Here is a 20,573-nt window from a genome sequence, read left to right on the forward strand (position 1 = left end):
AACAGGTAGTTGCTGTAAATGAAGCTGTTTGATTGTCTATATACATTTACCTGTGTGTGTGTGTGTGTGGTGTGTGTGTGCGTGCTTGCGCGCATGAGAGAGAGAGAGAGAGCGAGACCTACCTCTCATACAGTAGGTACGGCTGGAATTTAGTACAATAGTGCCCTCTGGTGTCTTTGGCAAACACATTCCAGGTTATCTACAGACCTAAAATTACCATCTTGTTTTAATCTTTGTAGGATTGTTGTTTTTCTCACAGAAAAGCCAAAGTCCCAGATTTGAGAGTATAATGCTGAATTCCATAACACTCAGAAGTATTTATCTAACTTGACAGTTGGGTTACATGGGTTTTTCCCGAGTTCACAAGAATAAACCCTGAACCTCCAGTGCTTTTTCTACATGGTTGGAAATATCTAACTTCTGAGTTGTCTTGAACGCAGCAGAAAAATGTTTGCGTGATGTAGTAATCCATTGAAAAACAATATCCGGATCTATAAGGCTGATAAGGTTGCACAGCATTCACAAATGTGTATTACTGTGCATTATACAATGCTTATTACAGAGAAACAATCCCTTTCAAAGTCTCAATGCAGCTTCTTTGTGATGGTAACATTCTCGTACACCAGATAAATATGTGACTATCACAACCAGTCAGTTTCCATGGACCTCAAGGAATTGAAAAACAAGTCACGCCTTACAAGAGCACAGGATGTTTTGAAAGTATGGCATACAGGTTCCTTTGTCGCTTTTACGCAGTGACATTCAAGTGTTTCTGATTAAAGCGTTAGCTACTCAGACGATGTACATGTACAGTAACAATAACAAACCACTTAACTGTAATTTTGTGGCAACTTTACGCACTGCAGCAACTAGTGAAGTAGCCTACTTACGCAGCTAACACCATACTATGCTTGGATGTGAGAGTGTGCATATTAGAACAATGGAGGCATGCGTTGTGATGTGTAAACAATAGGAAACATATCAATTCACGCGTCAGTGAGCTAAACATTTTAATAATGGCGCACGGTATTGTGAAATAGATCCGTCCCATGATAACAATAGCAAAGTAACATTGGTCTGTGACAATCATGGTGACAATGAGCATGCAATAGCCAACGCAGCTTACTGTTGCAACTTTAGAACAAAAAACATAGGCCTGTTTGGGAGTCGGGAGAGGAGAGAGTTAACGCCCTACAGTAAACAAAACTAACCTTCATAGCCAATCATTTCTGATAGTGCGCTACATTCTCTTGGAATGAGCACAGCTCTGACCAATTGCGAAGTCTTGAAGGGCAGTGTCGGAAATGAAATTACACCTATGGGGTCTCATCGTGGGCAGGCATTTATTTTTGCACGAGGAATCTCTTACGATTGATATGTGCAGACAAGTTTATCAGCCAATGCACGCTGTCAAAAGACCTCCCTTTACTGCTATCTTAACCAATAACAGATATATACAGGAGGGCTTAAGACCTTTGTCTACAAAGTATTTGAAAGACATTTCTGTCAGCCAATTATAAACTTAAGAGGCGCGGCCCCAAGTGTTTTCGTCCACCTAAATCATTTGTGGGTATGGACATAAATGACAAGTCCCGCCCCCTGGCCGGTCTGCACACTCACAACGATACAGTTGAGTGTTTCATAAAAATGCACTCAGATGCGGCAAGTAAGTACAATAGAGCCTTTTTTGATGTCATCTTTTGAGGTTGCCGATGTACTGCGTGACCTGCAGACTCAGCAGAGCTCTGGCTGTCGCTGTGCATTCTGTCAGTTTGCTGTTGAGTTTGCGATTTACGCCTTTTTGTGGTTATGAACCAGTCGTCGTTACCGGAGCGATCATACAAAATCAGTAGTCACTATGCTGAGTAGCCATTCTCTTTGTATTTATCTTGCGTAATGCACGCTCCGAAACAGAGCAAGAGTATAGTCTCAGTATGCCTTTTCACCCCGAATAGCTTATTTAACGATTATTCTGTTCTAAAAACCCTGAAACATTGAATAGGAGCTATATTTAACATACTGTGTCACGTTGCACCTGCAACGTAGCTCTCTGTGTGCAGTGGTCATAACTATTGTGTTCTTTACATAATACAGTGTTATTCGAGTCTTGCATGAAGTTAACTATGGACAGCGATGTTTCTTTCCCAGCTAAATGGGTCAGTTTTCGAGGAAACTGCAGGAAATTACAGGGAGTGAAAATTGTGACGCAGTTGTGGAAAACATGTTCCATGTATGCAAACGTCGTGCATAACGCACTTGTTCTATGTATGGGCCACAAAGGGGTTTCGACGTGGTTTGCGTGCAAATGATATAGCACAGAACGATGTTTCTGCAACAATTTAGATCGCATTCATCAGTTGGGGTTGTAGTGTTAGGAGAGGGGTGCTGAATGAAATTAGTATTTTTGGAACTCTGGGAACTGTGGTTCATCCCACCCACATAAACCGTTATGTTTAGAAGTTAGGAGGGCCCATCTGGACTACAATCCCCAGGTCTCCACCCACCCGAGCTACTTTGTAAACTCGTAGCAAGTTGTGCGTGTGTACTGTTATGTTAGGTATGTAGCCAGTTCTGTCGGGAACGGCCTGTCAGCGGCTTTCAATCGAGTGGCTTCTTCGGCTGTATGAGCTTCTGTTGCAGTCCTTAGCTGTGCTGCGATGACATAGCTTGGAAATCAAACCAAACGCTACAATAATGGTGTCACATTTTTTAAAGCGAGAATATGAAATGTGTTGACGCATGTCATCGAATGAATTATTTTTTAAAGGTTAGCTGCGTTTCGATTTTGTCTTGCTGTAGAGTAGCTTTGGCCTAAAGTTACAAATTCCACGCACCAGCAATCACGTTCAGCTGCTTCATATGACCCCAAATTTCACAGGCGTTCTATTAGTAGCTTACCTCCAGAGTGGTCGCAACAGGCCTAAAAAAGCTAAAAAAGACTATCACTTCTGTTTCTCAATTATCTGTACGTGTGTTGTTATTACCCTCTCTGTTTTGCGTTTCTGTGGTTAAGATAGCATGTTTTATATCTTGATGCAAAACTATTATGCAACTATCCCAACCCGAAATAGCCTATTGCGACCTAGTTATTCGGATTGAATGTTGAATACCTTGATGTTGTATAATGTTTCATGCATGCATTTTCGAGGAAGTAACTAAAAAAGTGACCGCTTATGATTGCAATATTATGTAGCCTGCACAGCGAATTAGGCCACCGGTCATTTTAGGCTGTTTTCTGTTGGTGCCATTTACTCTTTGTTTACAATATTATTCGAAACAATCTTGAAATCACACAACAGAGACAGCATTCTGTATTCTGGTTTCTTTCCCAGCTAAATGGGTCTGATTGAACTGGAGGGTCGCGTATAGGCTACCGCACTGTAAATACATGCATTAGTAATCATTCGCTTGTTCATGACGTCATGGCTCAACCTATTTTATTATAGGTTATTATATTACCTGTATTCTTTCACACAAGCACGTCACGGACCACTTGGAGGTGCAAACAATATCGGAGTTTTGGTTGATTTGACCATCAGTTAACTTCGAAACAGGGATCTTACTTTGGATAGACAACTATATAGTGATTAACGTAAAAACATCTAGACTGGAGTAATTCAACATTAGGCACCTCCGATATGTTTAGTATTCTAAAGACGTCAAATAGCTCGTTATATACCAAAATGATAGCTAAAGTGACAAAAGTGAACACGCATAGATAGCTATAAAAACTGTGCTTTCATAATACAACTAAACTCGACAAAATACTTTTAAAAGACAGCTCCACACTGGCGATGCAGCGATTGTTTGCACACCCAAACAGCATGGCGTAGTTACCGCCCTAAAACGGCCGCAGATGACCATGTTTGTGTGAAAGAATTTTGACAATCAACATTTTTAGTCACTGAGGAGAGACATACACCTCCCTCTCATGACAGGACAAGGTGTGATAAAGGGTACAAAACTGTAAATTGGGTCATTAAAGTAGACATGTAATCAACCCATCCCCCAACCCCCATCCAATTGCAGATTTTCAGCTGAACTCACACCTGTCTACACTGGCTAGCATCCACAAGATTTACCACACTCTGCACAGGCTGGTAAGTTGCTTATTTTTCTCCCACCAAGATGAGATCAACACATGTGCTTGCATTTTATGGAACAAATGCATAAGAATTAACAGATAGCATCAGGCTAGCGGGCCTCAGACCCTAATGGGTTTGGGCCAGATCTGGACCTAGCTAATGTCCAGACCGGTTTGGGTTTTAAAGTCCTATAGCTGAAGAACAGGAGTGCAAGTGATGCAAAAGTCTAAAAACAGACAATGAAAAGTTGTATTTTACTTTCACTTTCAAGAAGGCAGATGGAGAGCTAATAGATGAGGAAGCTTGACTTCAGATGGCTCAAAAATGGCTCCTGTGAATGATCAAATGGAAGAGTTTCAATCTATTCTGGAAATTTCCCTTTATGTTTGAGTTTAGCAGGCGTTAAAGCGGGAAGGAGAGGGAGAGACAGAGCGGCTGGACTGTGCTGCATTCACTGTGAAACGCCATCCGCCAGACCAGACCTCTGCTGCACAGTCACTGGTTCTATCCAGGGACCGAGCAGGGCTGAGTTGACAACATTCAGGCAGGGGGAGAAAGTGTGTTTGTGTGTGTGTGTGTGTGTGTGTGTGTGTGTGTGGTCAGTCTGAGACAACAGTCCACCAGGACACAGTATGGACAGTAATGTGAGGAACAAAAGCAAAAGAAGGCCCACACTCCAGCTTAGTAGCTACAGACCTTCTTTTGCTTTCGTTTCTGACCAGACAAGGGCAGTGCAACTCAGCATAGAGAAAGAAACTTTACTCGTTAGTGATGTGATGAAATACAAGTGATTTCACAGAAGGAGAAAAACGAGTAATAATAGGCTTGAGGCGGCCATGTTAACTGTAACCTTTGGCCATCTGCAGCGTACTACTACTCAGAGAGTCAAATGTGATAGATAGATAGATAGATAGATAGATAGTTAGATAGATCTTTATTGTCACTGTATGCGATACAACAAAATTCTGTTGGAGCCATCCTCTCCAAATAGCAGCATGGAGTATACAGTATATATATACACATACACACATACACCAGCACATTCTTACCCAAGCACATCTCCCATACACATTCATCTCACTCATACACATTCATTCCATGTTCTCAATAAATAGATAGAAACAGTAAACACAGCAGTTATTGCACAGAGTCCGATTGCACTGAGGGGATAAGAGGTGTGTGTGTGTGTGTGTTTTTATGATTGTATGTGTGTCACTGTCGGTTTATTTCATCCAGTGACACGTGTTGCCATTCATCTGAGGTTGATGTGAACATGTTTCATGTGTTATTTGTTCTCACACAAGGGGAACTGAATCTGAGCCTTTTATCAGAGAAAGGGATGATAGGGAGATAGGCCTCATTGTTGCAGTACCTTATCCTGCACTCAAATGATAACAATAACACTATCCAGCGTTGTGATTTCCAGGAGCCTACATGGAAGATTTTGAATATTTATACAATAGAGGTGTGTGCGTGTTTGGTGCGTGTGTATGTTTGTGTGCGTACGCGTGTGTGTGCGTGTGCGTGCACTCACAGGCATGTTTGTGCATGGTTTCATAGCCTGCTGTTCCTCTCTCTCCCCAGAACCTAACGGAGGACGTTGGGCCGGCATCGCATACCACAGGTATGGAACCCAGACTTTGATGACTGACTCAGTCTCTCTGCTTTTTTTCCCTCAGCAGGCGGGGTTTTGTAGCTCTTCTTTGCAAATACCCCAAAGGTGTTCTATTAGATTCAAGTCAGGCGACATGCTTGACTAGGTAATAGTTTTTACTTAGAAATTCCTGCATGGTTTTCATTGTTACCATGCTGGAACATTCTATATCTGCTAGCCCCTGCTATGTTGTCAACCAGTATTTTTTTTTGTTTATTTGTTTTTATCTAGGATGCCGTTTATGTGGGAGGCAGTGTCCTTCACACTGCCCGAGCTGTCAGAGAAACTCAGATTTCCATTGATAGCCTCTGTGCCAAGTCTGAGACTCTCATCCCTCTGGTTTTATAGATTGTGCAAGTCGCACACTGTCCATGGGGTCATTTTAGGCAGACCGGTGGCTCAATCTGTACACTGTGATTGCTGCTGTAAACTGTGTTTTGATTTCTTTTCAGTTGGTCACTGGTCTTCTTGTACCTATTTCCCTGTGTGAGGTATCACAATCAGATCAGATTTTCCAATTCCTCTTGTAGCTCTTTTCCATGTGGAGACATGGTGCAGACAGATACAGATAAGAACAGCCCATATGTTCAAAATTGACGCACATAACATGCTCATACAGGCTAATTAGAATTCCCATGTGCACTCCGTTTTCTTTCTGTGGTCCTTTCTGACACTTTGTTGACACATTGAGTTTCAACTTTGTGGCCAGTATTTTTAACATATTCTTTCTAAAGTATTTGTTTTTGAAAAGGAAAATGCTCTACTTGTCAACCTCTCTCTCTCTCTCTCTCTCTCCTTCCTCTCTCCATCATTGCCTCAGCCTGCTGCTCCAGACCCATGCCCCCCAGGAAAAAGAGGAGACCCACTGCTGGGGATGACCTGTCTGCCAAGAAGAGTCGGCAGGACAGGTACGGTACAGTGGGTCTCCTCCTGGCCCCACACCTACCCTCTTACTGTTCAGCACAGCACAGCACAGCGCAGTGAGCTTCACAACTGACTCACTCCTCAGTAATCCACTTACATCAGTCCTCCTCAAATGTTTATCCCTAATTCACAAAAGCAGGTATTAAAGGTTTGAACAAACAATTAAGCAAATCCTCTGCTATTGCAGTACCTCTTTGCAGTACCTCATAAGCTATGCAGTTGTCCGTCTTAAACCACTTTTCGGGTGGGTTCCGCGTGAAGGTCATCCAGTTCATGCAGGAAACTTATTGAATTTTTTTAACTTGTTAACTGGAAGAGGCAGACAGTTTTTATACAGTACCCTACAGAATTGTCAGTGAGGGTTAACTTTATCCCGTTGGTTCCCCTCATGGCTTACATCTGTAAACAAATATGATCTATGAAGAAGTCCCAGATTTGACATGGATTAAGTGTCAGAACCTTAACCTGTTCTCATCTACCTGTGTTGCCATGGTTTGATAACCTGTGTTTGGGTGTGTGTCTGGTTGTGTGTGTGAATCTCTGTTCAACTGACAGTGTTTTCAGAAAACACGAGTCCTCACGTATCCAGGAGGAGGAGGCCTTCTCCAGTAAGAGGTGTCTGGAGTGGTTCTATGAGTATGCTGGTGAGGCCTGCATGTCTGATGGAAATAGGAATGGAATGTCCTGGAATATGACCAGAATAGGGCTGGGATAAACGATTATTTTTTAAACGATTAATCTAGCGATTATTTTTTCGATGCTTCGATTAATCTAACGATTCATTTTTTCAGTCCGATTCGATTATCTCCCAATTAATTCACTAATAGCAACTTATACATGTTTATTTACATATCTGAATGAAAAAACATGAATTCTTTAACATTGCAATATATGTTTATTGCTCTTAAGATTCCAAAATAAAAGACTATACAAGTGCAAAGTAATGCATTCTTAGTCAGAGGTAGCATTCAATAAAGTTCAGTAGTGTATGTCTAACTGAGTGCCTGTCATTTTAAGACGTTCATGTGAGAATCCTTGCAATTAACATTAACACAGTTAAAAGGCTGCTGATGTGTGGATGCAATTTATAACATAGTTAGTTTAAATAACGGTTCGTACTTCTCCTTTGGACAAGCACTTTTGTGTCTTGGAAAACACTTTTCCATTTACATCGGGATTTTGCAAACTGTTACGTGACCATAAATCATAAAGAATGGTTCAACATAACATAAGGAAAGCCATAGAGTCGACGTAGTGAAAAGTTAACAAATTTATTAAAGTAAGCTCCCAGACAGACGGAATGGTATTAACTTTCTGCTCGCGTTTGAAAACAAAATACAGAAAAGTTTGTGAGTCTTCCGGTGTCTTCCTTCCCTACTCTAACTAAACCTATAATACAAAAAGTGTAAACCCGTCACCAAGTCACCGCCAATTTTTTGCGTCGACATCATCGATTACGTCGACGCGTTGTCCCAGCCCTAGACCAGAATCTAAAGAGTGTTTACTGTAGTCTCCTAGCTCAGGGTTATTGCATGGCAGAGTTTATTTTTCAGTGCTATGGTCTGTGAAGGTTAAAAATGCATATTTATTTATATATATATATATATATATATATATATATATATATATATGTGTGTGTGTGTTTTTGTTGGTTTTTTTTTTGTGTGTATACCTTGTAGGATGTGATGATGTCGTGGGACCAGAGGGGATGGAGAAGTTCTGTGAAGATATAGGAGTGGAACCAGAAAATGTGAGTAGAGATACTGTCGACTTCACCATTCAGAGCACTGTACATACAACATATACTGTCGACTTCACCATACAGAGCACTGTAGATACAACGTAGATATACTGTCGACTTCACCATACAGAGCACTGTAGATAACACATAGATATACTGTCGACTTCACTATTCAGAGCACTGTAGATACAACATAGATATACTGTCGACTTCACCATACAGAGCACTGTAGATACAACCTATATACTGTCGACTTCACCATACAGAGAACTGTAGATACAACATAGATATACTGTCGACTTCACCATTCAGAGCACTGTAGATACAACATAGATATACTGTCGACTTCACCATACAGAGCACTGTAGATACAACATATATACTGTCGACTTCACCATACAGAGAACTGTAGATACAACATAGATATACTGTCGACTTCACCATACAGAGCACTAGGGCTGCAGCTATCGATTCTTTTTTTAATCGATTAATCAGATTTTTTTTTTTTTGCATTTGTAAACAACCAAAACAAATAACAAATTTGACAAACAAATAATGCTCCAACATCAGGCTACAAAACTAAGCCCATTTATTGCAATTTACCCATTTAGTGTTTATAAGTGCCAGTGCCAACAATTAAATAATGTTCAAAATGCTCTCTGTAAAATTGCAGCCTCTTGTGCATGACTTAGCTGGGCTTAACAAAGCTGTACATACTGTTGTGAAGTGCTGGGAGGGAGAAGAGGGAAAGCAATTTAATGTATGAATATGCACAACAAGTTTCATGCTGTAATCTAGACCTGACATCAGTAAAAATCTGTTTTATGTAGATTTCTACACCTGCAGCATTTACCATTAGGCTACTAACAGATAATTTTACAATTAGGCTACTAAAAACATAGCCTACCATTAGGCTACTAAAAAATAATTTCTGGGGTGAGCCTATTTGCTATGGTAACCTAGCAACCTGTATGTGTGTATGTGTGCACGCGTGAGGGAAGATGAGGGTGCATGCATGTGTGTATAAGGGGTTCTTTTTAGGCATACTGTCTTGCAATTGAACGTGAATAAGTTTACTACTTAAAACATCAAAGCTAAACATTATATCACGACATCGCTACAAATACAGTATGTGATTAAAATCAGCCAACATCAATGTAGGCTATAGGCTCGAGATGATAGATAGGCTAGATAGATTGATAGATGGCCTACTTTATTGACGCTTGGTAAAACAGCATGGAGTGGATGTTTTCGTTTCAGATGATTGTTCTTTTCCTTTTTGAGTATGTAATGATCCCAAAACTTTACTTGAAAACGTTAGACATTCTCTGCCATCGCGGCAGCTAAATTCAGAATGTATCACGATTCACGCGCTAGTGGTGTGCTTCCTGAACAACGGTCCGTGTGGAACAATCAGATCCCTGCAAGGATAGTGGGCGAGGCATTTTTGGAATTTTTGTATGTCGAGGAGTTAACGAGGCTTTGAGGCAGGGTTTTGCCTAGATATACTGTAATTTTAGATGTAATCAGAATTATTAGGTCAATTATGTCTGTAGGTATGCTCTACTCTTGTAGAGTCAAGAGTCAGTGGGCTCGAGAAATAACCTCAATGACCTCAGGCTGGACTCAAGTCTGAGTCCCTGTGGGTACTACTACTGTGCTATGCCTCCCTCCTATAAGTAGGCTCTTCCCAGAATGCACAGGGACCCTGTGGGTTGTATTGTCATGGACACCATTCATGCTTGTCATGTCAGTAATTTATTTAGTAATCATTTTATGCTTGAACAAATTGAAGAAATATACCATCAAGGCTCCAATGGTTTGATTTACTTCGTAGTGGAAGACATTTTCAGTGTTGCTTACGAGCAAGAAGCATTCAGTATGTCATCATGAGCACACTTTTTTTTTTTTACATTTAGCATGTGTCATACTTATAGGCTGTAGTTACCTGTGATTGCTCATCATCTTCTGGTATGTCCACAGGTGGTGATGCTGGTCCTAGCCTGGAAGCTGGACGCCCAGAGTATGGGCTATTTCACCTTACAGGAGTGGCTGAAGGGCATGGGCTCCTTGCAGTAAGCATAGAACATTTTCTTTGTGTTTGTTTTTGTGTGTGCTCCATAGTTTGTACTGTTTTAATATGCATGCCAAGTATATGTGCATATATAGTTTGTGCATGGATTTTTTAACATACATTGCATTAATATATATTTATCATATTTGTTTTACTCCTACATGCCTTCCGTGAGACAACAATGTTTTGTCATATAAATTTATACTAATCTCTTCATTTTCTCATGTGTGATACCTTTAAATTTATATTGCTTGTCTTTCACTGCATTTCATATACGGCCATTATCCATAAATTAGCACTGACTTGCAACAACAGTGACTCCTCTCCCTCCCTGTGAGCCATTTCCAATAAAACAGAATGATTATAAATCATTAAATAAATAATACATCAACTGGAGGTTTTCAGTTAGGGTGTCTGTCTGAAGCAGAAGAGCTTCTGCAGATATCCTGCTAAGCATTCGAAAAGCAAAGGTCAGCTTGGTAGCTCTGTGGGGATGAGATCAGTGTTGGTGGCATCATACCGGCTTTGCTCATGAGGGAGAAAACTGGCCAGGTGCTCCTGTCGCTGTGCCTCTGCACAGCTAAAACTTGACCATTTCCTTCCTCTCAGGGGCATAAGGCTTCATAGACATTACAGAAGGTTGTCACGTAAAAGGTTGCAAAGCAGAAACAACCCACAGAAAGTCAGTGTGTAAGGTTGCATACTGCTGCTAGGGATTCTGCCATGCATCAGAGCTTATGTAAGATGCTTTAGGCTTAACACTAGCTGAAACTCTCTATGGCCCATTTTACTAGTCTCTTACCATTTGTTTCTTTGTGCTCTCTCTCTCTCTCTCTCTCTCTCTCTCTATCTATCTCCTCTCTCTGTGCATCCCTTCCTTCCCTCTTTATCTCTCTGCTTTGACCTTTTCTTTAATCACCATCCTTGTCTAAGGTGTGACTCAACAGAGAAGCTGCGCAGGTCCCTTGATTACCTGAGGTCTGTCCTTAATGACCCCACCAACTTTAAGCTCATCTACCGATATGCCTTTGATTTTGCCCGGGTAAGTTAGACTGTCGTTGTGTTACAGTGAAAATAGTAGACTAGAATAGAACAAGTCTTTATTGGAACTGTTCATAGAGCTTTAAACATTTGTTTGGGAACGGTTCAGTCAGAGCAAAGGTTGTGTGTGTGTGTGTGTGTGTGTGTAAGCGTGAGTATACCATAGTGTCATTATTTTATTTAGTAGGTGCATTTGTGGCCTACTGGTTAGGGAATCGGACTTGTGACTGAAAGGTGGCCGGTTCAATCCCTGACTGGTAAGTACATTGTGGGTGGGGGGAGTGATTAAAACAGCTCTCCCACATCCACTTCCATGGATGAGGTGCCCTTGAGCAAAGCACCTAACCCCAACCCCCAACTGCTCCCTGGGCGCCGGATTAAGGACTGCCCACTGCTCCGGAAGTGTAGGTGTTCTCGTAGTAGAGTAAAAGGCAGAGAACCTTTCCTTCCTCATTTCCTCATAGGACAACCCCCAAAAAAAAAAGGCTCAAAGGCTCAGTGTCTGTGTCTGATTGATTTGGGGTCGTTCAATAGTTGGCTCAGCTTTATGCTTCATTTGAGTGGAGTTCTGAATGTCTGGGACAAGGAATGAATAGTCTGTGGCAATCTGAAATTGATACATATACTGCCTCTCACTTTGCCAATAGGTGTTGCTCTGTGGGCCTGTCACTCTGCTGTGTGGTGACACTATAATTACACAAGCATTCAGCTAATGCACTTAACTGCGTTCCTGTTCAACAAAAAGCAATGGATCATTATATATATATAGCCTGCAGTGCCACATGTTTCCTTTCAAGAGCCAAAAATGACGGTCTTAAATTGTACATCCATCCTGACGGCTACGCTTTGCTGATCATTGAAAGTTACCAAAGCTGTAAGTCTCTCCCCGAAGGCAATGATGTAGGGGTCTGTGAAGTTTATGGTGTACTGTGATGAACATGTTAGCCTGCATGGGCCCTGTGACACCTCGAAACTGAGTTTGAGTTGTCTTTTTTTTTTTTATTCTTTTAAATGCTTTTGCTGTTTGCAGGAAAAGGACCAGAGGAGTTTAGACTTAAATACAGCCAAATGCATGCTGGGTCTTCTCCTGGGGAAGACATGGCCATTGTTTCCCGTGTTTAACCAGTTTCTAGAGGTATGCTGATTTGCTTGACGTTTGTTCATTAAGAGGAAAAATGCCTCTGTGTTTGTCTTTTGGAGTTTGAATGGAGACATTTTGTATCAGTGTATTAAGAAACACATCTGTGTTTTTGGCATACAGCAATCGAAGTACAAAGTTATAAATAAAGACCAGTGGTGCAATGTACTAGAATTCAGCAGGACCATCAATCTGGATCTTAGCAACTATGATGAAGACGGAGCTTGTAAGTATAAGTTGTGCACACACACACGCACACAAAGAGAAATAAGCATATTTAGACATAGAGTATATACTTAATTATTTAAATTAATATTTTCTTGGACTTGAAGTGCAGAGCAGTTTGTTCAGTACGTTGTTTTCTTGCTCCATCTGATTAGTCTGACCTCTTGTGTTTGTCTCAGGGCCCGTGTTGTTGGATGAGTTTGTAGAGTGGTACAAAGACAGGGACATGTCATAGTGACTGCTGTCCTGCCCTCAACCACCAAACCACAACGAACGGAATGGCAAAAGGCACCGACAATGACAACAGAAAATGAAAACGTCAAACAAACAAACAAAACAAACTCACTAACAAACGGAACTCAAGGGAGCAGGTGTGGGCGGATGGTAGGTGCCCCCTCCCTGTGCTGACGAAATGGGGGGGGGTGCGGGGGGGGACGGGCAAGGACTGGCACCCTCGCTGCATGCTGCCCCTTCCTATCAGGGCCAGAGGTCACTGGTAGTGACTACAGGATGGAGTGTGGGTGGGTTGGGGCAGGGGTCACCTCACCTACCGCTCCCCAAGTACCGTTCCCCACCTGCAGCTCCGCTCTGTGAGTAAGCACACGGCCTGCCCCCACTGGTGGCGCTCCCTCACTGTGACATGTCGTATTGCTGTGAGTGTACCATGGATGTGAACAAAATGGCCTCGGCTCAAAGCAGGTCTGCACCGCTACAGTCCTGGGGGGCCTGTGTGTGTGTGTGCGCGAATGCGTGCGTGTGTGTGTGTGTGTGGTAGTAATAGTAATAGCAGGGTCACGACAGCTGTTAATTGCTCTGAGTGATCAATGAAATTAAGCTGTGAGATCCACTGCGTGGTTGAAGCCGCACAGGCCCCCAAGGGCTGGGGTTGTTTTTCGCCCAGTTCCAGAGGGAGTTATTCTTCTACTTCCCCTCCTTCCCACGGAGAAATGCAAATATACTCCCTCTGCACTTTTAGTCTTAAAAACAAGGTCACTTTGACCAGGCACATGGTCTGAAAATAGATAATATTTGGTATCTTTGTGCTTGGATGTGCTTGGCTTTTTATTCTGTAATCATTGTTTCCCTTAATGATATTTCAGATGAACTTCCCTGAACACAACACATGAAATGGGAGGGGAAGGGGTAGAATCTTGTCATACTTCTAACACTTAAGCAGTCGAGTCATCAGTACTTCACCCCTTACTCGTCTAAATAGCAAGAATTGTTTAGGAAATTGCTTCTTAGTAAACATTACAAGGGGTCAATGTGGCCATCTATACTTTATCATATTTATGGTACCTCACATGTCACTCTTTACTTGGGTCATTTTGAATCACTCTAGCAAAAGAGCTAAAAAAGGGAAAGAGAATTCCTTTTGGGCTAGTTTGCACAAATGCATTTCTTTAGCCATGCCCAAACCACTGCACAGTGCGTGGACCCCAGATCTCATAGTGCCATCAAGCAATCAGCACAAATACTGCAATAATTCTTTCTGCAGCCTGCTGTCAGGGCTGTGTTGGTTAATGGATAGGGGTCTAGGTGGGGGTGTCGTTTCCATTGTTAGATGATGAACTAGCAAACCACAAGAGTGTGCTAAAGGCTGTCAACCACTGTGCAAGGAGTTAAAATAGTGTGCTGTCACATGGACCAGCAAGTTCAGAGACCAGACTAGACTTCTCAAAGCATGCAATTTTCTTGATTGCACTCTACCGCCTATTGTGTTAACGGTAAGCAATTATTGTCTAGCAAATACCATTTCTGAGAGAAATGCATTGGTGTAAAAGAGTTAGAGTGGTGTAAAAGAAATTACTAGAATCATGAAACGTATACATAGGTAAACACATATTTACATTTGGATAAAATTCCCCCAAAAATATATCTTAATCACCTAAAGCAAACCAAAAATGGAAAGACAGGTCTCAGATCCCCACAATTGTACACATCAAGGACAAAGTGCATTCGATCCACAGTATACCTTAGGCTGCTGCACCTGTCCGAACAATACAGTCTTTCACCACAACAGCTGTACATATACCAGTTGTTCCACTAGGTGGCGATCTCGTCGAGTGGTGAGCAACAGGAGGCTGACACTTCCACCCTACAGACTGGAGTTAGCATGGTTGTCTCCAATACAATGACTCATCAGGTATCCCAAATAGTATGGAGTCTGGGATCCTTCCCCACCCCCAGTATTGATGATTGCCTAGCAAATGCCTAATGTTGTAATATTTGTACATGTTCAGTTTTGTCTTTGGCTGTGGCGTTGTAGCAGACTTGTCATCCAAGTGAAAATATGCATGCTTGCTACAGCAAAGCTGTCTATGAGCGATTTTTTTTATTTTTTTATTTTGTGTACATATATTTGTACAAGTGGACTTTTGTGCTTGTTATTATTTTATTTTCTGCAGTCATGCTGTCTTAACACTTAATGAGAGTCATGAAAGGGGGTCGTGGTTTTTAGAGCTGAGACACACCTGTAACCTCATCTGCCGAAGAGGAGTTCTACCCTGCATTACCCGCCCCGCCAACAAGAGCTGGATTACCAATACCGTCAAGTTCCTCACCAGGGGTAATTCTGGATTATATGCATCATATGCAGTGATGCACTAGGGTGTCAAGGGACATAGTACATGAAACAATACTGTCACATGTCGCTGCCAAGACGGCAAATTCACCTCTTTGACGAGTGGGCCAGAGTGAAATCAAGGGTATTTACTTTTTTGATGTTGGTTTCCTTTTTTTCTTAGGTGTTGGTAATGCAGGGTGTTGAACAATCTCATCTGACTGTATATATGTATGGATGTGTGTATATGTGTTTGTTTTCACTGTAACCTACATTCACTATATAAAGGGGTTTATTAATGAATTCTGCCATTTTGCAGGGTCTTTCTTGGTGTTTTTGAACTCTAACATAGCAGTCAAAAGAAGTGTTGTACAGACAGAAAGAATATGTCGCAATTTACCCTCTTGCTTTATTCTTAAATGACTATATGTTTACATTACACAGGGCTTAAAGCAAGGAAAATGTATCTGCCTGAAGTTAACAAGATGTCATATAGGCCTGTAGGCATATTGCCCATTTTCAATTCTAAAACAGCCCAGCCTATGTAATGCCTGAATTCAGGCACAGTGCCAGAACACTTTAAGCCCTGCATTACATTAATTTCATCATTGTAAATGTACAAATACAGAAAAGACAGTGACTGATACAATAGCAATAGACTGCCAAACGGTACACAGTTTGAAGGAATTGTGAGATCAGTAATCAGTTATCAAAACATAAAATCTTATCTGCTACACTATGATCAATTCAAGATCAATGTCATATAATACAAATCCATGTGTTAAAATCAAACAGAATTGGTTTCAATTCCATAGAGATCACCTATAATACAACTCAATTCTAAAAGCCCCCAAAAAATGAAGCGTGCATTCGGATTATTTTGCAGATCATGCTCAGGCCTCTAAAAAAAAATCTTTCATGTATCTTTCACACTTGATCTTCGTCTTTCTTTATGCCAAACCGAAGGGCACGCCTGGGCTGTATAATGGGTACATCAGAGATATCTGAGGACACGGTAGTGGTTCTTGTTATGGCCGTGCTTCCTGTGGACACACTGCGGAAGGTGTGGGCCGAGTGGTATGGGATTGCCCCTCCAAGGCCAGACAAGGAGGACCGACCTGAAGAAGTAGTAGATGTCTGAGAAGAGACACCAAACCCATCTATGGCTCTTCCTCTGGGAAAATATGCCTGCTGTTCCTGGTATGTGGTCCCTTTAAGCCTGGTATCAAGATCTGTGCTGGAAATGCGCTGCAGTGCTCCTGGGGAATCTATTCGACTGGTCAGAGATGGCTGGTATCTCTGTGTGGGAGGGGCAACAGCATCAGGGAATGTGTTCATGTCAGAGGTGGTGGTAAACTTGAGATATCTTTTGGGTAATGGCAGTCCATCAAGGGTGATGTTCCTCTCTTGGGTGGAAACATCATGATTTGAGTGGCCAGCTAGACCTGCAAAATCCTGATAGGAAACACTGGAGAGAGATGTCCTTCCCACTTGTTGCATGTCTACCAATCGTTCCACATTTTGTGTAGAACTATTTGTGTGAAGGGAAACTTCAGGTGAAACCCCTAACCTGGGTCTGTCTGGTTCTGGTTCTATGTTATTTGCTGATTTTCTTTGAACACTTGCATAGAAGTCAGAGGATGTCAAATGCAGAGATTTTTTGGGCTTTGACAGTTGGTCAACAGCGAAACTGTTTCCTCCTTTATGATCATCACCTGCAGTGTTCCTCAGTTCCTCAGTGCCATTTTCATCCGAGCTTGCAGAGCTCTGAGATGAAATACTTGGTCTAGACAGACTGTTTTGGTTTGCAGCAGTATTAGTTTGGACAACTCTGGTATCTTCAGACCTCATAATAAGCAAAGGCCTTTTTTTCACTGGTTGTGTGTTTAAAGATGGCTGAGAACGGGAATACCTCTGATCGGTTTCTGATACTTGCACGTGATCCACACTGTCCTTCACCCCAAAGGCAAGAACTCTTTTAGGCAGCGGTATTTGGTCCAAGTAGAATCCTTTCATCTTTCCCCCTAGCTGAGATGGTGGAGATGGGGGAGGGTGACCAGGAGGCTCAAACAGGTCACTCTTTTTGTCATTAATGTCAGTTCTGCCCAGGTAATCTGTGTTAGCAACAGAATGATCATTTTCATTTGAGCTTGCCGAGCTTTGGGATGAGAATCTCGGTCTAGAATGACTGGACACCTGAGAACCAGTAAGACCTGGCATAACAACAGCTCCAGATATGGAACTCAAACTTGACTGCCACTGGTCAGTGGAACTTGCTTGTGGTACTTGCACTGGAACTTGCTTGTGGTTCACACTATTCTTCACTCCAAAGACAAGAGCTCTTTTAGGCAGTGGTATTTGGTCAATGGAATGTCCTTCCATCGTTCTCTCTATCGGGTATGGTGGAGGGAGTCGTGCAAGTTTAGGAGTACTGGGCATACTTCTGTTCTTGCTAGTAATGTCAGTTCTGGGCAGATAATCTGTGTTGGTAGCAGAGTTATCATTTTCATCTGAGCTAACTGAGCTCTGGGATGAGAGTCTCGGTCTGGAATGACTGGATACTTGAGAACCAGTAAGACCTAGAACTTGTTTGTGAGCCTCTGTATTTTTAACTCCAAAGACCAGTGCTCTTTTAGGCATCGGTATTGTAGAAATGGTATGGTCCATGGAAACTCCTCCTTTTGTTTCCTGTATCTGGACTCTAGACGTGCTGATGTTCTTGTCAGTAATGCTAGTGTTGGTGGTAGAGTTATCATTTTTATCTGAGCTAACTGAGCTTTGGGATGAGAGTCTCGGTCTGGAATGACTGGACACTTGAGAACCAGTAAGACCTGGCAAAACAACAGCTCCAGATAAGGAACTCAAACTGGACTGCCTCTGATCGGTCACTGGAACTTGCTTGTGAGCCTCTGTATTTTTAACTCCAAAGACCAGAGCTCTTTTAGGCAGCGGTATTGTAGAAACGGTATGGTCCCTGGAAACTCCTCCTATTGTTCCCTGTATCTGGATTGGTGGAGGGAGGTGGATGGTTTTTTATCTGAGCTAACAGAGCTTTGGGATGAGAGTCTCGGGTCTGTGTGTGTTGGAAACTAGGAGGACTGAGAACCAGGTATGGTCCAGCTGAAACTCCTCCTATTGTTCCCTGCTTCTGTTCTTGTCAGTAATGCTAGTGTTGGTGGCAGAGTTATCATTTTCATCTGAGCTGACAGAGCTTTGGGATGAGAGTCTCGGTCTAGAATGACTGGACACTTGAGAACCAGTAAGACCCGGCATAACAACAGCTCCAGATAAGGAACTCAAACTGGACTGCCTCTGATCTGTCACTGGAAATTGCATGTCAGCCTCTGTATTTTTAACTCCAAAGACCAGAGCTCTTTTAGGCATCGGTATTGTAGAAATGGTATGGTCCATGGAAACTCCTCCTATTGTTCCCTGTATCTGGATTGGTGGAGGAGGTGCTGTGTATTTAGGAACTCTAGACGTGCTGCTGTTCTTGTCAGTAATGCTAGTGTTGGTGGCAGAGTTATCATTTTCATCTGAGCTAACTGAGCTTTGGGATGAGAGTCTCGGTCTGGAATGACTGGACACTTGAGAACCAATAAGACCTGGAACTTGCTTGTGAGCCTCCGTATTTTTAACTCCAAAGACCAGAGCTCTTTTAGGTAGCGGTATTGTAGAAATGGTATGGTCCATGGAAACTCCTCCTATTGTTCCCTGTATCTGGATTGGTGGAGGAGGTGCGGCGTGTTTAGGAGGACTGGGCATGCTGCTGTTCTTGTCAGTAATGCTAGTGTTGGTGGCAGAGTTATCATTTTCATCTGAGCTAACTGAGCTTTGGGATGAGAGTCTCGGTCTGGAATGACTGGACACTTGAGAACCAGTAAGACCTGGCAAAACAACAGCTCCAGATAAGGAACTCAAACTGGACTGCCTCTGATCGGTCACTGGAACTTGCTTGTGAGCCTCTGTATTTTTAACTCCAAAGACCAGAGCTCTTTTAGGCAGCGGTATTGTAGAAATGGTATGGTCCATGGAAACTCCTCCTATTGTTCCCTGTATCTGGATTGGTGGAGTGGATGGTGTGTGTTTAGGAGGACTGGGCATGCTTCTGTTCTTGTTAGGAATATCATTTCTGTGCAGGTAATCGGAATGGGTGGAGGAGTTATCATTTTCATTTGAGCTAACTGAGCTTTGGGATGAGAGTCTCGGTCTAGAATGACTAGACACTTGAGAACCAATAAGACCTGGAACTTGCTTGTGAGCCTCTGTATTTTTAATCCCAAAGACCAGAGCTCTTTTAGGCAGCGGTATTGTAGAAATGGTATGGTCCATGGAAACACCTCCTATTGTTCCCTGTATCTGGATTGGTGGAGTGGATGGTGTGTGTTTAGGAACTCTAGACGTGCTGCTGTTCTTGTCAGTAATGCTAGTGTTGGTGGCAGAGTTATCATTTTCATCTGAGCTGACAGAGCTTTGGGATGAGAGTCTCGGTCTAGAATGACTGGACACTTGAGAACCAGTAAGACCCGGCATAACAGCTCCAGATAAGGAACTCAAACTGGACTGCCTCTGATCTGTCACTGGAAATTGCTTGTGAGCCTCTGTATTTTTAACTCCAAAGACCAGAGCTCTTTTAGGCATCGGTATTGTAGAAATGGTATGGTCCATGGAAACTCCTCCTATTGTTCCCTGTATCTGGATTGGTGGAGGAGGTGCTGTGTATTTAGGAACTCTAGGCGTGCTGCTGTTCTTGTCAGTAATTTGTTGGTGGCAGAGTTATCATTTTCATCTGAGCTAACTGAGCTTTGGGATGAGAGTCTCGGTCTGGAATGACTGGACACTTGAGAACCAATAAGACCTGGAACTTGCTTGTGAGCCTCCATTTTTTAACTCCAAAGACCAGAGCTCTTTTTAGGTAAAAAAAGTATGGTCCATGGAAACTCCTCCTATTGTTCCCTGTATCTGGATTGGTGGAGGGGGTGCGGTGTGTTTAGGAGGTCTGGGCTTGCTGCTGTTCTTGTCAGTAATGCTAGTGTTGGTGGCAGAGTTATCATTTTCATCTGAGCTGACAGAGCTTTGGGATGAGAGTCTCGGTCTGGAATGACTGGACACTTGAGAACCAGTAAGA

General features: G+C 42.4%; 2 protein-coding genes across 5 annotated transcripts; one reads left to right on the forward strand and one right to left on the reverse strand.

Moving 5' to 3' along the window:
- Window positions 1-1,598: 1,598 nt before the first annotated feature.
- On the forward strand, window positions 1,599-15,748 carry dcun1d4 (DCN1, defective in cullin neddylation 1, domain containing 4 (S. cerevisiae)). Of its 4 annotated transcripts, none has more exons than XM_048251811.1 (11): window positions 1,599-1,666; window positions 4,030-4,100; window positions 5,670-5,709; window positions 6,560-6,647; window positions 7,219-7,307; window positions 8,343-8,413; window positions 10,388-10,479; window positions 11,412-11,520; window positions 12,550-12,654; window positions 12,781-12,883; window positions 13,062-15,748. In XM_048251811.1, exons 1-11 carry the CDS (start codon window positions 1,648-1,650, stop codon window positions 13,115-13,117), a joined length of 843 nt encoding a protein of 280 aa, XP_048107768.1. In that variant the 5' UTR covers window positions 1,599-1,647; the 3' UTR covers window positions 13,118-15,748. The 4 variants fall into 4 exon arrangements, with proteins under 4 accessions (XP_048107768.1, XP_048107769.1, XP_048107767.1 ...); XM_048251812.1 differs by lacking the exon at window positions 1,599-1,666 and adding an exon at window positions 2,535-2,557; XM_048251810.1 differs by lacking the exon at window positions 1,599-1,666 and adding an exon at window positions 2,597-2,767.
- A 624-nt stretch (window positions 15,749-16,372) lies between these two features.
- On the reverse strand, window positions 16,373-20,175 carry LOC125300280. The gene is made up of 4 exons (XM_048252055.1): window positions 19,733-20,175; window positions 18,748-19,432; window positions 17,378-17,559; window positions 16,373-16,744 (listed from the first exon to the last, which is right to left on the reverse strand). Exons 1-4 carry the CDS (start codon window positions 20,111-20,113, stop codon window positions 16,373-16,375), a joined length of 1,620 nt encoding a protein of 539 aa, XP_048108012.1. The 5' UTR covers window positions 20,114-20,175.
- Between the last annotated feature and the right edge of the window lie 398 nt (window positions 20,176-20,573).

This window comes from Alosa alosa, chromosome 9 (assembly GCF_017589495.1).
Source record: "Alosa alosa isolate M-15738 ecotype Scorff River chromosome 9, AALO_Geno_1.1, whole genome shotgun sequence".
Taxonomy (NCBI): Eukaryota; Metazoa; Chordata; class Actinopteri; order Clupeiformes; family Clupeidae; genus Alosa; species Alosa alosa.